This window comes from Pipistrellus hanaki, assembly GCF_964339955.1.
Source record: "Pipistrellus hanaki genome assembly, chromosome: 19".
Classification (NCBI taxonomy): Eukaryota; Metazoa; Chordata; class Mammalia; order Chiroptera; family Vespertilionidae; genus Pipistrellus; species Pipistrellus hanaki.
Genome location: NC_140521.1, coordinates 8,661,552 through 8,677,644, shown reverse-complemented (window position 1 = coordinate 8,677,644; position 16,093 = coordinate 8,661,552). Strand labels below are relative to the sequence as shown.

The following is a 16,093-nucleotide window of genomic DNA, read 5'->3' as shown; positions in this document are numbered from 1 at the left end:
CCTGAGAAGAATTTTTGTGAGTTTATTTGAGCCTGTCAACAACGGCTGGGAAGCAAAAACTCAACACATTGAGATAATGCTCCAGAAAATGGTATTTTTGCACCTTGTTTTACATTTTATAATCAAAATAGGAGGCGTATGTGGGCTACATGAAATCCATTGGTGATAGATTAGGGAGGAGGGAGAAACCAAAATGGGAAACCTCTGGGATTGGATAGAAAGTAAAATGATAAGACACTTCTTTTACTAGGTGGGTGCAAGGTAGTTGACAGTCGGTGATGAACTCAATGACAATGAGAGTGTTGCCTGTTTGGAGGGCTTCAGGAAAAGGAAAACTACTTTGATATTCCAATGAAATTTATTGCAGATGCAAAAAGACGACAGGCTCACATAGGTAAAGATGGACCTTCTTCAGGGAAGATACCGACCTGGGACATGACTATCCACCATAAACTGCTTTTAGTGAAACAAGTGGTTGTGTCAACCTATGAACCAGGAGGTCACTGTTCCGTTCCCTGTCAGGGCACACGCCTGGGTTGTGGGCTGATGCCCAGTGCGAATCGTGCAGGAGGCATTCCAATCCACGATTCTCTCTCATCATGGAAGTTTCTACGAAATCAACAAAAATACATAAAAATATTTTTTAAAGTTTTAATCTCACACCATCCTTTGCGGTTACTTTAGGTCTCTGAGTTTGCAAGGCCGCCCGCCACGCAGGCCCACACACAGGCCCAGGGCTGCTGGGCTGTAGGTGTGTCCTGCCCAATGCCATTACCTCAGCTCACGGCCACCAGGTGTGTGTGTGTGTGTGTCCCCCCCTGCCAATCCCCACACCATCACGTCCCTCCCATCTCACCAGGCCCCCTCCCCAACTGAGGGTCCCCGCAGGCGATGCAGCTGTGTCTGACCCGCTCCCAGTTCCTCTGGAGCTGGGGCTGAGCCTCCGGCTGCCCTCCGCCCCCAGAACCCCCGCAGCTCCTGCATTTCCCCCCTTTTGTTTGTCTAGGACACACCGGGTGCCATGTCTGAGTCTGTGGGGCTGCCCGCGGCCCCCACACCCAGGCCCCTCACTGCTTATGGAGCTGCGGTCCGGCTCGCCCGCAGCGTCCTCGCTGCCCGTGGGCCCGGGGCCGTGTGCTCCCCGGGTCTGTCCTTTCTCTCCGGCGGATCACGGTCGTCGTGATGTCCTTTTCTGTCCGCGTTGTTTTGGCTGTGGAGTGACAGCCCGCGGTTCCCGGCCCCGAGGCCCTCGGCGAGGCCCGGCAGACGCGGCTGAGTGGTGAGTCTGCGCTCCAGGCCGGGCCGGGGCCGGGGCCGGGGCCCGCGGGCCGCGCCGGCTGAGCGCGCGGAGCCCCCGCGGCCGGTCCTTCCGGCGGAGGCGCCGCTCCCCGCGCGGCCTGAGGAGGCGCCGCGCCGCCGCCTGAGGGAATGCGCCGGCCGGGCGCGCGGGGAGCGCCGCGGAGAGCTGTCCAGCCGCCGCCGCCCGGAGCGCAGACCCGCCGCCCGCCCGCCCGCCGCCGGCGGCACATGCCCGGGGCCCGGCCGCGCGCACGGGGGCCGCTGGCGGCGGCGGCGGAGGCGCGCGGAGCCGCGGGGCGCACGCGGGGGCCCGGCCGGGGCCGCGGGGCCGGCGCCTCCCCGGCGGCGTGAGCGGCCCGGCGCGGCCGGAGGGGACGGAGCGACGCCGCCGAGCGGGTGAGTGTGTCCGCGGCCCGCGGGGGCCCCTCCCGCCGGCCGCCCGCGCGGGGAGAGGCCGGGCCCGGCCGCCCGGCGGGAGGGGAGGGTGTGGCGGGCGCGGGGGACCCCGGCCCCCGGGCTCACGTGCCCTCTCCGTCGGGGGCGCCGGGGTGCAGACTCCCCTCCCCCAGGGTCCGGGCAGGTGCGTGCGGCGCGGGGCCTGGAGGAGGCGGCGGGAGAGCCCCCGCCCGGCCCGCCGCTCCCCCTCCCGCCCTGGGCTCGGCGGTGGTGTGGGGCCTGGACCTAGAGGAGCGCCCCCTTGTCCCTCCTCCCACCCCCTCCCCGGGGCTGGAGGACTGCCTGCCCCATTCCCACCCCTGCTGCAGCCCGAGCTGCCCGGAGCCCCTGCTTCTCCCCCCCACCCTCGCCCCTTCCTCCGGGGCCGGGCCCAGGGGACCCAGAGGGAAACTTCGGCGCCCCCTCCCACCAGGCGCGCTCATCCCCCCGGACACCCCCGGACCTCCGAGTAAACACCGTGGGCTCGCTGCTCAGACCTCACCACCGCAAGCTCCCCAGCTCCGTCCCCCCTCAGGGACTGGGGGTCCCTGCACAGACATCCCCCCAGCTCCGTCCCCACTCAGGGACTGGGGGTCCCTGCACAGACATCCGGGGCCCTCCTCTGCACCCCTGTCCCTCCCTCCCTCCCTCCCTCCGGAGTGCGGGCTGGGCGGCTCCCCAGCCTCCGGCCGGCTTCCTCTCCCCACCCCGAGTCTTCAGAGGCCTCCCATCTGCATCTCCCCCGAACGCCCTGTCTGCGCTCCCTCCCGCTGGGCTGTGTCCCAGGCCATTGTTTCTCCGGTTGGATGGGGACCGTGGAGGCTGGTGTTTCTTCCTGTGGCCTGGGCTCCATGGAGACAGGTGTTTCATTCATCCCCGTCCTGCCCCGGGCCAGCGCGGTGGCCAGCCAGCGGCCGGATGGAGCAGGCCCCTCCCGGCTTCCCCACCGGGGCCGGGCCGGGCCGGGCCGCTAGCAGCCGCCGGCCCCCTCGTGTTCTGCGAGGAGCCTGGGTGCCGAGCTGGGGAGCTGGGCAGCCCTCCCCCTCCCTTCGCGGGGGGACGGCAGGGAGGGAGGCAGGGCTGCGTTTCCTGCAGGGAGCGACCTGCCAGAGGACAGAGAACGGGGACAGGACATGCTCTGCTGGAGGCCGCTCAGGCCCTGGTCCCGGGCGGTGCGCGGAGCGGGCCTTCTCTCTGTCCGCGAGGGAGCCGGAGGGGAGAGGCCGGGGCTGTGGGAGACAGGGTGCCAGGCCTGGCTGTTCCGAACGTCTGTACAAGCTGCACTGTCACTTGCTCACTTGCTTTCTCTCTCTTCTTTTTTATTTTTGTTGTTGCTAATCCTCACCTGAGGACATTTTTCCCGTTGAATTTTAGAAAGAGTGGGAGGGAGGGAGGAAGAAGGGGGAGGAAGAGAGAGGGAGGGAGGGAGAGAAACATTGATGTGAGAAAGACATATGGGTGGGTTGCTTCCTACATGCACCCCGACCAGGGCTGGGAATGAACTTGCCCTTGACCGGGAATTGAACCCATGGCCCTTTGGTGCATGGGGCAGTGCCCTCACCACGGAGCACACCAGCCAAGGCCGCTTGGTTTCTCTGGGTCTTGGTTGGCCCTTCAGAGTCTGGGCCCCACCCCCTCCCCCTTCTCATCGCTTCATCATCAAGACCCGGCTCGCCTTCCCGGGTGGAGTACATCCCTCCACCCTCTGCCCCTAATTCCATCCTAATTCCATTTCCCAACAGAATGGCAGTTAGGGGCCTCCCCGTGAGCCTGGGACCCCGGGGGTCGGTGCCCAGTCACGTTTTTCTGCACCCACTGTGGCCTGGCCCGTGGTGGGCGTAATGGGCGCTCAGGAGAGTGTCTGTCAGCTACATGTGGGGGGTGGGCCCGGAGGGCAAGGGGGGGAGGGCAGCTCTTGCCTCCTCCCACCCCGACCGGGGGGCTGTGTTAAACCAGACAGATGGTCCCCGAACCCTCCCATCGGTGAAGCCCCTGACTCGGCCTCGAGGAAATCACAAGAGGAAGCTTCTGCTGCCTCAAGATCCTGCTTTCGGGACCGCACGCCCCGTGCGGCAGGGCAGCCCTCCGCTCCCCGGGGCCGGGGGCAGGCGAGGCCGTCAGTGCCACGCGAGTGGCCTCACGGCGCCGCCCACCACGTCCGGCCTGGCCTCCCCGCCATCAGCCCTTTGCAGGAATGTGCTTATCGGACCCCCGGCCCCGGCCCCCCCGGAGGTGGTGTTGGCTCAGCGCTCCGTGGGGGTCCCGGGCCGTGGATTAAGTGCTTCCTGGCACCGGGGTGCGGTCCGAGAGAACCAGGCCTCGGGTTCGCCCTGACCCCGGGCGTTGGGCCCTGTGCGCGGGGCTCGGACTGTCTCCTGTGGCGTTAGGGGGGCTGGGCTGCTTCCTCAGAGGAGGAGGAAAGAAAGCCGGGTGTTATCTGTGTCCGCGCACAGGGCGTGTGTGTGCCCCGCCCCACGTGCCCTGCCCTGCGGGGTCGGCAGCAGTCTTCCCCCGGGTCCCCGAGGTGGGAGTTGAGACACACAGGGGGGTGAACTGATTCCCCCAAAGCCTGTCTGGGTTTGTACCCACCCCACCCTACCCCACCCACCCTACCCCATCCCACCCTACCCCACCCACCCTACCCCACCCCATCCTACCCCATCCCACCCCACCCACCCCACCCTACCCCACCCCACCCTACCCCACCCACCCTACCCTACCCCACCCCACCCTACCCCACCCCACCCCACCCTACCCCACCCACCCTACCCTACCCCCCCACACCACCCCACCCCACCCTACCCTACCCCATCCCACCCCACCCCATCCCACCCTACCCCACCCCACCCCACCCCACGCTCCTTTCTGACCTCTCGGTCACCTCCTCCCCCTGGCGGGCAGGTGCTCAGTGTCCAGCCAGATAATCCCTTTAGCAACTGTATTCACTTACCCTCACGGTCAGCCTGCCCACTTCTCCTCCCGGGCACTGTCTGCGTGTGTGGGCGTGTGTGTTTGTGTGTAGAGCTGCCTGTCTGTGTTCTTTACCAGTCCTCACCAAAGACTTCTGGGGAACCGGACAGACGCGCGCGTTAGATCTGATAAGTGACGCGGCACCTGCAGGGCCGGCCGCTCGCCGCTCACCGCGCGGGCCGGCGGGCCGGCGGGCGTGTGCTCAGTGCCGAGTTCAGACGCGGAGACACCCTTTCTGGGAAAGGCAGTCAGGGCTGACTTCCTGGAAGAGGCGGGATTGGAAGAGGCCTCGAGGAATGGGTGGACATGTGACAGCCAGAGCTCCTGGGGAGGGTGTAGGGGTTCGAGTCTGATATCTGAGTTTATGGCCAAGTCCTCCCATCAGAACAGGTCTTTTTGGGGGGGCAAAGGAGAGAACTGGTCCGGGGGGTAGAATGGGGAGCCTGGTGACGCCTTTTCAGAGCCTTTGCTGTCATGAGGGAGAGCCTGGAGGCACTGGAATCGGGGGGAGGGGGGGGCTGCACCCCACTGGGGAGGGTGAGAAGCTGAGGCCAGCGGAGGAGGAGGGAGCTGCCCTTCAGCCTGGAACCCGGGTCCCTAATTGCCAGCTCAGGCCGAGGGGTGCAGTAGCCCTGTCCATTGCCCCCCCTTCCACCCCCTGTAGAATCGGTTTGAGGTCCTGCCTTCCTCACTGAGCTCAGCCCGGCAAACACATTGACAAACCCTGCTTGTTGGGAGGAGATGGCTTTTGCTTTCGGTGCTCATGTTGCCCCTCCCCGCCGCCCCCCCCCCCCCCGCCTTTCCCCGTGGGAGGGGCCGGGAGTCGGGCGGCCGGTGGCCCCCAGAGCAGACCCCCAGGGAGGACAGCCGGCCTTGTCCCTCACGGCAGCTCTGTTCCGTGAAGGGCCACGGACCCCGAGTGCGTGAACACCGGGCCCGCGCCCCCAGCGGGAACTCGGGGTGCGGGTCCTGTGAGCTTCGTCGGCACTCCGTGTCTGTCAGCCCGTGTGACGTGCTCCTGTGAGACGACGCCTTACTGAGTAGACCCTGTTGGTTCACGGACATCGATCTCGGCCGACAGCGCCATCACGCACATCACGAGGGCGAAGCTTCTCGAACACGCACGTGTTCTCCAAAAGACACGTCGCAGCACAGCCACCCTGTGCTCAGGGACCCCCGATGGCATGCGGGGCCATTTTAAACTTATTTTTATTGATTTCAGAGAGAGGAAGGGAGAGAGAGAGACAGACAGACAGAGAAACATCAGTGATTAGAGAGAATCATCCATCGGCTGCCTCCTGCACGCCCCACCCTGGGGATCAAGCCTGCGCCCCGGCCAGGTGCCATGACCGGGAATTGAACCCTGATCTCCTGGTTCATGGGTCAGCGCTCAACCACGGAGCCACACCGGCCATGCACGAGGGCCATCTTAAACGGTGAAACTACCCAACAAAACCCCCACCAAAGTGTGAAAATCGCGGCACTCGGCAGACAGTGTGAGCTGGAACAAGCAGGGTCCCCGGTTCCGCCTCAGCGGGGAACGTGTCCCCGAGGTGACTCAGCATTTCTCCTCTCGGCACGCGTCCGCGGACGACCTCCGAGGCGCCCGGGGTTACAGAGCGTTTCGGTGAGTCAGCGCCTTGGTAACTGGGACCTGAGTCATGAGGATCGGCCGTGCCCAGAGCAGCCCCCCTGAGTTGGGGACCGGCGAGCCGCTCCGAGGGGTGTCGTGAGCTGAGCTTGCACAGGGCCCGGGCCCAGCAGGGGCTCGCACCCGTCGCCGGTGGGTTCCAGGCCTGAGCTCCCCCGGCCGTGCACTTGAGGTAGAGTCTTCCCTCCTCCCGTCTCCCAGCACAGGGGGTGCTTTGTGTCGGGGTCCGTCCCCCCTTGGGGTAACTCCGGCGCCTAGAGCAGGCACCTCACTGATGCTTAGGGAGTCCTGGGGCCGTGGAGGCCCCGGCCTGCAGACGGTCGGTTTGCTCGGCTGGAGGTTCCGGGAAAAGGAGAAGCATCCGGGCACGCTGCCTCTCCTTTCCACGAGCTCCGGGCGGGCAGTGGGAGGTGTCCGGGGCAGAGTCCGCCGTCCGCCTCGGCCCCTCCAGCAGCACTGGTCCCCGAAGGCAGCGTCCCGGGGCCTCCAGTCCTCCCTCCTCCCGGAAGCCTTTCCGGAACCGCTGTGCTCAGGGCTGGCGGAGCCGCTGCGGGAGCACGCACGGTCCTGCTCGCTCGCTGGTCTCCCCGCCCCGGTGCCCTCCTCAGCCACGGGTGGCGTTTCCTCCTCTGACAGCTGGGCTGCCCCCACCTCACCTCGGTCTCCTGAGGGTCTGGCTGGATGCGAGCTCCGTCCCATTGCTGCCCTGGGGAGGGGGGGTCAGGGCCTGCAGCCTGCTGGCCTCACCTCGAGTCACAGCGGGATCCAGCCCCAGGGAGGCCCGCCTGGCCCCGGGGTCCTGGGTGAGGCGGGTGGAGGAAGGGCCAGCTCAGCGGGTACTGCTGGCTGCCCCTCCCGCCCCTTTAAAAGCCGTCTGGTTTGGCTCAATGGATAAAGCGTCAGCCTGCAGACTGAAGGGTCCTGGGTTCTATTCCAGCCAAGGACACATGCCTGGGTTGTGGGCTCAGTCCCCAGGATGGGGCGTGCAGGAGGCAGCCGATCCATGGTTCTCTCTGATCACTGATGTTTCTCTCTCTCTCTCTCTCTCTCTCTCCCTTCCTCTCTGAAATCAATAAAATATATTTTAAAAAAATAAAAAATGAAAGCCATTTGAAAGGGGGTGCGGGGTAGGGGGCTAGGGACAGGGGTGTGGGTGTTAGGGTGGAAATAGGTGACCATTCCCATTTCAACGGGGGACAGCTCCCGTCCGCCCAAGGCTGGCCTGGGGGCAGGCATCACCGCCCGCTCGGCCCCGCCCGCTGGCCCTGGGGCCCGGCTGAAGGGACGTTAATTGCTTTTTCGGGCACTTTGTGAGAGTTAACTTTTCACTTGCGGTTTTGTGTGTGTGTGTGTGTGTGTGTGTGTGTGTGTGTGTGGTAAAGAGGGAGAAAAACCAAACACTTTGTGCAATTAGAATATTCCCCTCTTGGGCCATCGCCACGGCTCCGTCTCGAAGCCCTTTGAAAACCGCACACCAGCGCCCACGGGTGGGGGCGGCGCCGGGCGGGGGAGCGTGGGCCACGGGATGAGGAGGCAGCGATGGCGCCTTCATTTTGGGTTCACTCCTGGGCACCCATCTCAGCGAGCCGATGGGTGCTGTGTGTTCGACAGGCCGGCGGGGCGCGGGGCGGCCGCAGCCTCCCCCAGAGCGGCCGTGGGCGCGCGGGGCACCGGGGGCTTGTTGGCTGCGTCTTAAGAGCCCGACAGGGAGGCCCCGTGGGTAACAGGAGCCCGGGAGCCCGAGCGCTCGGTGCTTCACCATCAGGCACCCCGAGGCCCCGTTCCCCCTCCGCGGGCAGGTTCCCCGCAGCGAGCCGTGTTTCCGTCCGGACCGCGGTCTGCGTGAGCCCGGCTGGGGAAGGAGCCCGTTCATTTTGTCCTCACGGGGGAGGGTGGGCGGGAGTCGCCGGGGCCTGGCTCCCAGATGCGGCATTAGTATGCGGCCGCGTGCCCGCCTGCTGGAGGAGAACGGCCGCTTTTATTCTGGCCGGCCGGCCGGGTGGCTCTGGGCAGCGACGGCCGCGCACCGGCACAGTCTGTCCTGCCTCCATTTTTCTCTTCTTTTTTAATATGTTTTCATTGATTTTTTCTTTTCTTTCTTCCTTCCTTCCTTTCTTTCTTTTTTTTTTTTTAATAAAAGCTTTTTTTAAAAAAATATATATTTTTTATTGATTTTTTTACAGAGAGGAAGGGAGAGAGATAGAGAGCCAGAAACGTCGATGAGAGAGAAACATCGACCAGCTGCCTCCCGCATGGCGCTCCCCCCCCACCCCCCCCACTGGGTATCAAGCCCACAACCCAGGCATGTGCCCTTGGCCAGAATTGGAACCCTTCAGTCCAAAGGCTGATGCTCTATTCATTGAGCCAAACCAAACAGGGCTTGCCTATTTTTTTTTTTTTTTAGAAGAAAGGAGAGGGAGACAGAGATAGAAACACTAATGAGAGAAACACCAATCGGCTGCCTCCTGCTCATCCCCTCCTGGAGATGGAGCCCCCAACCCAAGCGTGTGTCCTGACGGGGAATCGAACTGGTGACCTCGTGGTGCCTGGCATGATGCTCAACCGCTGAGCCACACCGGCCGGGCCTCTTCTTCTTTTCACCTCGGTTACTCCGTATAGAAGCCCGGTCCTGAGGAATGTCCCGGCTGACTCTCCAGCAGCGGGGAGAGAAAGGAATTCAGAAGCTTAGGCGCAGGCAAGCCGGAAGGAGCTTTGGAAAAATCCAAGTGCAAGGGTGTGACCTTTCTTTCCACCCAGAGGAATGGCTTCTCATTTCCCCCGTAAGCGCGGCGTCCTGGGTCCCGGGGCTGCGCGCCGAGGGCTCGGACCCCGACGGTGAGCCGGGGGCCGGCTCCCGGACGCTGGGTGTCCAGTGGCCTGGTGGCTGCAGGGCTGGTGTGCGGAGGGTGTTAGGCCCACCGTGCCACCCGAGCGGGTGACCTTGACGATGACTTTGCCGGCTGCTGAGATTCCTGCTCTAGGAGAGGGCAGCTCTTCCCTCGTCAGACCCCAGGGGCCCGTCCGGGTCTGGCCCAGCTGCTCTGTGAGCGGAGGGACCCTGGCTTATGGGTCTTGGAGTTTCCGGTGCCCAGCACAGTGGCCTGGTGACTGTTTGGAGGAGGCGGTGGCAGCAGGCCCCGAGGTGGGGGGGGGGGGGTGTCCTTGTCTACCCAACTTAAAATAATATTTATTTACTTATTTGTTTGTTTTAAAACCCTGATGTCTGGAACTTACCCCCAGAGAGTTTTAAAAATATATATATTTTATTGATCTTTTTTACAGAGAGGAAGGGAGAGGAGGAAGGGAGAGGGATAGAGAGTTAGAAACATCGATCAGCTGCCTCCTGCACACCCCCTACTGGGGATGTACCCGCAACCAAGGTACATGCCCCTGATTGGAATCGAACTTGAGACCCTTCAGTCCGATGTTCTATCCACTGAGCCAAACTGGTCAGGGCGAGGTTTTTTTTTTGTTGTTGTTGTTTGTTTTTAAATATATTTTTATTGATTTCAAAGAGAGAGAGAGAGGGAGAGAGAGAAACATCAATGATGAGAGAGAATCATTGGTCAGCTGCCTCCTGCATTGAGCACCTGCCCCCTGGTGGTCAGTGCGTGTCATAGCGACAGGTCATTCTGCCACTTGGTTGATTTGCATATTAGGCTTTTATTATATGGGATATATTTCAGAAGACATGTCCAAGCAGCAGAGATTAGGGCTAGTTCATCATCCTTACTCCAGGGATGCTGTGCAGATGCAGCAAGAGACTGGAGGAGGGTGGCTGCGGGAGCTGTCTGTGCCGGCCCTGCTCCGCGGTCAGGGGCTGCCTGGGTTCCCATCACTCACAGGCAGGCGTCTGGGGGCACCCGGCCTTCCACCCGCCTGGGGCTCCGAGTGACTTCCACCAGCCAGAGGTCCCCTCCCTCCGAGGTGCGGCTCCGGAGAAGGTGGCAGGCGTGTGTCCTGCCCTCGGGGGGCCTGTGCCCTCGCTGACTTCCAGCCCGAGTGGCCGCAGGGGAGGGGCCGGGGGCACAGGGCCTCCTGCCAGGCAGACTCTGGTTGGTTGGCTCGACGCTGCAGGAGCTGGAAGTGGGGAGGGTGGCTGAGTCAGAGCGGAAGGTCTCTGCGATTCGATTCGCTAGGTCACACTTGCCTTCATTAGGCTAATTACCTTTCCTGTGAAGTGGCTCCGAGCCGGCCTAGGAAGCGCGTTCTCGGGCAGGCGAGTGCCGGGCCGCTTTCCTGTCCACCGAGGAAGGGGCCTGATTACGGACTCTGGACTGGGTGGCGGGTACTGGGTCGCAGGCTTCGTGTCTTATTTGTGAAACTTAAGGTTACTCCGAGTGAACCGTGATACCGTTCATACGTGTACTGGTATGTTCCTGGAGTGTACGTGGGCCGTAGGTTACTCAGAAGATAAGCGGAGGCGGAGGGCAGAGTTGTAGAAGGTCGTGGGATTTGAGAGCGAGGGGGGCTCGGCGTGGGGGACGTGCTGGTGGTTTTCGGGGGCACAGCTGTCCCCTCGAGGGGCTCAGGCTAGTCCGCCACCCAAAACCCACCCACCAGGCGGCTGCAGGAGCGGCTTTTAGGGCCCTTGCTCTGTGCCAGGTCCTCACCTGCCCTCTGCAGCAGCCCCATTTTACAGAAGAGAAAACCGAGGCCTGGAGGGGACGAACTGAGGGGAAAGGGGCGACCAGTGGCTTCAGGCCCGGACGCTCTGGCTTTGGAGCTGGAGGCTGAGCGGCTGTTGCAGACAGATCACCTGACCTCGGTGGGCTTGGGAGTCCAGGAGGCTTCTGAGAGCCCATCATGGAAAACTCCTGTCGGCCTGGAGACGTGTCCCCGGGCGCAGCTGGAGAAGGGACACTTCCTCCTCTCGGGGCCGAAGAACCGCCTCCCCTTGCCGAGGAGCTCTGCGGGCGGGCGGGAACATCCGTGCCCGGAGGCCCGGGCGCCCCGCCCGCCCTTGTTGGCACTTACCCGCGGGGAGCCCATTGTCCGGGCCCCTGTGGTGGCCACCTCCGCCAGCTCCCCTGCGGAGCACAGGTGGTGCCCCGGGCATGTTTTCACCGTCCTCCCAGCCTGGCACAGCACAGCTGGAGCCGAGCAGACGGGGGTTCGGGAGGCAGAGGTTTTATTTTTAGCCGCACGGCCTCTGTGGTTCCGTCTCTATGGAGATACCCGGCTCGGGGCCTTTTCCTGCCGGTGGTGAGGGAAGCGGGTCTCGGGGAGGCACCAGGACCTCTGCCAGGGTGTGTGTGTGTGTGTGTGTGTGTGTGTGTGTGTGTGAAGAGGAGCAGAGGCAGAGAGAGACAGAGGTGCTGATGGGAGCCGTGCTGTGTGACCTCGGGCAGGTTGCTTCCCCTCTCTGGGCCCGCCTTCCTTTCCTTCCCCCCCCCCCCCCTCTCCGGATCAGCTGCCTCGGGCAGTCCGAGGCGAGGTTTGAATGCAGTTACTCTGATCAGTAGATGGTCCGGGAAGTTTCCATTCCTTCTTTGTCTTGCTGCTTTCCCCTGTGTTTTGGCTTTTCTCCATTCGAAGGCAGCGAAAGAGGAGGTTGGAGGGAAATGTATTGGAGTCCTTGTCATTCATTATCACGAAAGGTATTGTCCAGGGAGGGGGAGGGAGGCCCTTTCCCCCTCCCTGGACAATACCTTTCGTGATAATGAATGTGTCAGGTGTCGCCCGTGGGGCTGATGGAAAAAACTCTCTCCTCCGTCCCCGCTGTGGGCTCACGGCCCCGCCCCGAAGGCGTGGCCCTTGGCACCGCAGCTCCGTTCCTGCCGTGGACACAGCTGAGCTCAGAGCGGTTCCGGTGTCTGTCCAGAGCGGCCCAGCCGTACGCTCCGGGGCTGGGGCCGCACAGAACGTTCCAGACTCTGCAGCCAGCATCCTTTCCGGGGCTCTGTACAGAATGGGGGTGGACACGGGGGGTCAGCCACTGCCCGGGGCACCTGTCTCCACCTCCCTCGGACATCTCCAAAGTGGTGGCCGTTCCCCCGAAACGGAACGTGACAAGCGCTGGCGAGGGTGTGGAGAAGTGGCCGCCCTGGTGCACGGGTGGCGGGGACGTGAGGTGGTGAAAGGCAGGGTTAGCAGCGGACGGTGGAGAAACAGGATGTGGGCTGCCCATGTCGTGGAATAGCATTCGGCCACGGAAAGGAAGGGGGTGCTGGCACAGGCCGCACCGTGGACGAACCCCAAAAGCGTGCCGAGGGCACAAAGCCGGGCACAGAGGACGGTGCTGTGTGATTCCACGTAGACGAGGGGCCTGAAGAAGGGAAACCCACAGAGACAGAAACGGGAGGCGGTTTGTTAGCGGGGCCCCGGGGGCGGGGGTGGGGTGCAGAGCTCTGTTTGGGATGGTGAGAATGTTCTGGAAACAGTAGCAGAGCACGGAGAATATCCTTCATGCCCCCTGAATTGCGCACTAAAAAAAAAAAAAAAAAATGGCAAGAAAAGAACTCTGAGGCCCTCGCTGGCCAGTGTTGCTCATTGGTTAGAGCCGTGTGGTCAGCAAACCGCGGCTCTCGAGCCACGTGTGGCTCTTTGGCCCCTTGAGTGTGGCTCTTCCACAAAATACCACGGCCTGGGCGAGTCTATTTTGAAGAAGTGGCGTTAGAAGTTTAACTTAAAAAAAAAAAACCGTGTCTCTCCAAAGAAATTTCAATCGTTGTGATGTTGATATTTGGCTCCGTTGACTAAGGAGTTTGCCGACCACTGGAGGGTCTCTGGTGCGATTCCCGGTCAAGGACACGTACCTGGGTGGCAGGTTCCGTCTCCAGCCCCCAGTCAGGGCACGTGCAGGAGGGACCCGATCAACGTGTGTCTCTCTCACTGATGTTTCTCTCTCTCTCTCCCCCCCCCCCTTCCTCTCAAAAAACAAACAAAACAAAACAAAAAATACCCTCACTCCTTGGGTGAAGATTAAAAAAACTTCTCGGGCTCAGCTTGGACCCTCAGGGGGTCTGGGCCGGTCGCCGTTGCCTGTGCATCTGCGGAGCGTCTGGCTGCCCCCCCCCACACCCGCTCTGGGGGAGGCGCCCGCACCCCGGCCCGGCCGGGCCACCTGCGCGCACCCCGCCGCTCGCTCGCTCGGAGGGCGTTCCTGGCCGTTAGCGACGCCGTGTGTCTCCATGGAGCCGCGCACCTGACGGGGGCACGTCCTTTTATGGCCTCGCCGGCCGGGGCGAGTGGAAAGACAAATACCTTCTCAGAGAGCAGATGCCAACTGCCCGGGCCCGCGCGCACAGCTGCGAGGCGCGTGGGAGAGGGCTCTGCCGCGGGCAGGTGCTGCGCCCGGTTCGCCCGAGGATGGGCCGGGCGGCGGGCGGAGGCCACGCAGACAGCACCGGGGAGCTCCTGCCTGCTCCCCCGGCCCCGAGGTCTAACGGAGACCGAGTGTGAAGGCCCCGGTGCCTCGCGGGGCTGATGCCACGCTCAGACTCCTCTGCCTCTGGCCCGAGGGCGGCGGTGAGGCCCCGGGCGCCCCGCGGGTCCCGGGAGCCTGGAAGGTACGGCTGGGGCAGGGGCAGGGGCAGGGGCTGGGGCTGGGGCAGGGGCTGGGGCAGGGGCAGGGGCTGGGGCTGGGGCTGGGGCAGGGGCTGGGGCAGGGGCAGGGGCAGGGGCAGGGGCAGGGGCTGGGGCTGGGGCTGGGGCTGGGGCAGGGGCAGGGGCTGGGGCTGGGGCAGGGGCAGGGGCTGGGGCTGGGGCAGGGGCTGGGGCTGGGGCTGGGGCAGGGGCAGGGGCAGGGGCTGGGGCAGGGGCAGGGGCTGGGGCTGGGGCTGGGGCAGGGGCTGGGGCTGGGGCAGGGGCAGGGGCAGGGGCAGGGGCAGGGGCTGGGGCAGGGGCTGGGGCTGGGGCTGGGGCTGGGCTGGTGGTGTGATCGGAGGGATTCCGGATGGAACCCGCTCCCAGGAGCCGCCTGGGTGGGGTGTTCTCTCAGGGTCAGGAGGCCAGAACCCGAGTGCAGGGTGGGCTCCTCTGGAGGCTGAGGCTGCGGGAGGGCCAGCCCGCTCCAGCCCCGGTGGTGGCCGCCTCCCTCTGGTGCGTAGACCTGTGGGCGCACCGGCCTCGGCCCTGCCTCTGTCCTCTCCGTGCGCGCACATCTGTGCTCCTCTCCTCCGAACGGACGCCGGGCTTGGGTCCAGGCCGCCCGCCTGCAGCAGGACCTCCTCTTATAGCTCATGACATCCGGACCGTTTCCCCATCAGGCCACGGTTTGAGGTTCCAAGGCGGACCTGAATTTGGGGAGGGCGTCCCCTTCCCCCCCCCACTCCCCGTCTGCGGTCTGTGTGTGTGCTTGCTGCGGGGATGAGGGCGGAGCGGGGACTGGGGAAAGCCATCCGTGCGGGAGCAGAAGACCTGGGCACGGGGGTCGTCATTTCCTCTTCCCGCCAGGCCCCGGGCCTCTGCGCCCGCGCCCCGCCCTCCGGCCACCTCCCCAGCCCGCCGGCGTTCCATGCCAACGTGACAGTGACTTCAGGGAAAGCCACGCCCCGCCGGGGGCTCTCTGCCTCCTCTCCGCCCTGGGTCTCAGGCTCCCTTCCCTTCCTCCCTTCCCTCGAGCCAGGAAAGGAGGTGAGGTGGCTCTCTTTGTCGAACCCCGGCCTCCTGTGCCAGTGAAGGTCTCTGCTGGTCGATGGTTATTTCCGTTTTACGCGGACAGAATGAGGGGCCGGGAAAGCGCCCCTTCGGGTCCCACCGGAGGCGGGACTCAAATCCAGACGCCCATCTTCCCAGCCTGTCCATCAGGGCTCTGCCACCTCCTGCAGGAAGTCCTCTGTGATTCTCCCGAATCATGTGGTTCCTTGGGTCTTTACTGTGCCTTGGGTGTGACATGAATTCACAAATACTAGCCTGCTGTTCCGATGGTGCATAGTTGTGTGTGTGTGTGGGGAGGCGGGGGTTGCAGGGGACAGGGACCGGTGTGTGTGTGTGTGTGTGTGTGTGTGTGTGTTCTCTGTCTTCCTTTCCTCTCCCTTTCTGCACAGGCGGAGCTATGTGGTTGGGGCCTCTCTCTGTGCTCCCCCAGGACAGCACCCAGCACTGGGCTTAGGACAGGGTGTGGACCCGCCTCGAAAACATAAGCAGAGGATTAAACACCAGGCGAACTACCGAAAGCAACAAAAAAAGAAAAGAAGAAGAAGAAGGGCTGTATTCTTTCAGCAGATGCCAGGAAAGCATTTGATGAAGTCCAGCCCACACCCATTGCTCTTAGAAACCCAGAGCCGGAGGGCGAGGCCGAGCTGTCACCGGAGAGAGAACACCCCCGTCAGCAGGCGTCGTCCTGGTTCCCCAGGGAAGCGGCGGCGCTCAGAGCGGGTCTGCGGGGCCCGCGCTCCGCGGCGGTGAGAGAGGGATTACGGGATCCGACAGTGTCGGGAAGACGTGGCTCTGGGAGGCCTCCCTGTAGAGCCGACAGCACGTCGGCAATGACACGATGACATGGCTTGTCTTCGCTGAGAAGCAGCGCTCGGGGGCGGGTGAAGGCAGGGCCGGGCGGGGATGGAACCCGGCTCCTGGGAAGGAGGGCGCTCACCGACGCCTTCAAGGGGCATCACATTTGTCTCAGGTCTCCAGAGAGGCGCCCGGAGAAGTAACAAGACGGGGGGGGGGGGTCCCCACATGGCGTGCAACAGGCGGGTGGAGAACTGTTATTTCTGTTCGGGCCCGGGGACCCCGGCCAGGGCACGAGGTTCACCCCCGGGGATGGCTAGGGGTGCAGGTCCTGTCAGTCCA

General features: G+C 63.7%; 2 protein-coding genes across 2 annotated transcripts in view; one reads left to right on the top strand and one right to left on the bottom strand.

Annotated features, from left to right (window-relative positions):
• The first annotated feature begins 1,536 nt into the window (after positions 1–1,536).
• PITPNM2 (phosphatidylinositol transfer protein membrane associated 2) overlaps positions 1,537–16,093 on the top strand; it is a 93,541-nt gene continuing 78,984 nt past the window's right edge. Inside the window, 1 exon segment of the mRNA XM_084867772.1 lies at positions 1,537–1,695. The gene's annotated coding sequence lies outside the window, so the exon portion shown is untranslated.
• On the bottom strand, positions 12,164–14,553 carry LOC311613389 (uncharacterized protein). Its single transcript, XM_084867272.1, has 2 exons — positions 13,114–14,553; positions 12,164–12,257 (listed from the first exon to the last, which is right to left on the bottom strand). The coding sequence occupies exon 1, from the start codon at positions 14,458–14,460 to the stop codon at positions 13,522–13,524; it is 939 nt and encodes a 312-aa protein (XP_084723398.1). The 5' UTR covers positions 14,461–14,553; the 3' UTR covers positions 12,164–12,257; positions 13,114–13,521.

What these genes read in the sequence shown, in the direction of transcription:
- LOC311613389 (XM_084867272.1), bottom strand. Translation starts at nt 14,460, where the DNA reads ATGTGCGCGCACGGAGAGGACAGAGGCAGGGCCGAGGCCGGTGCGCCC.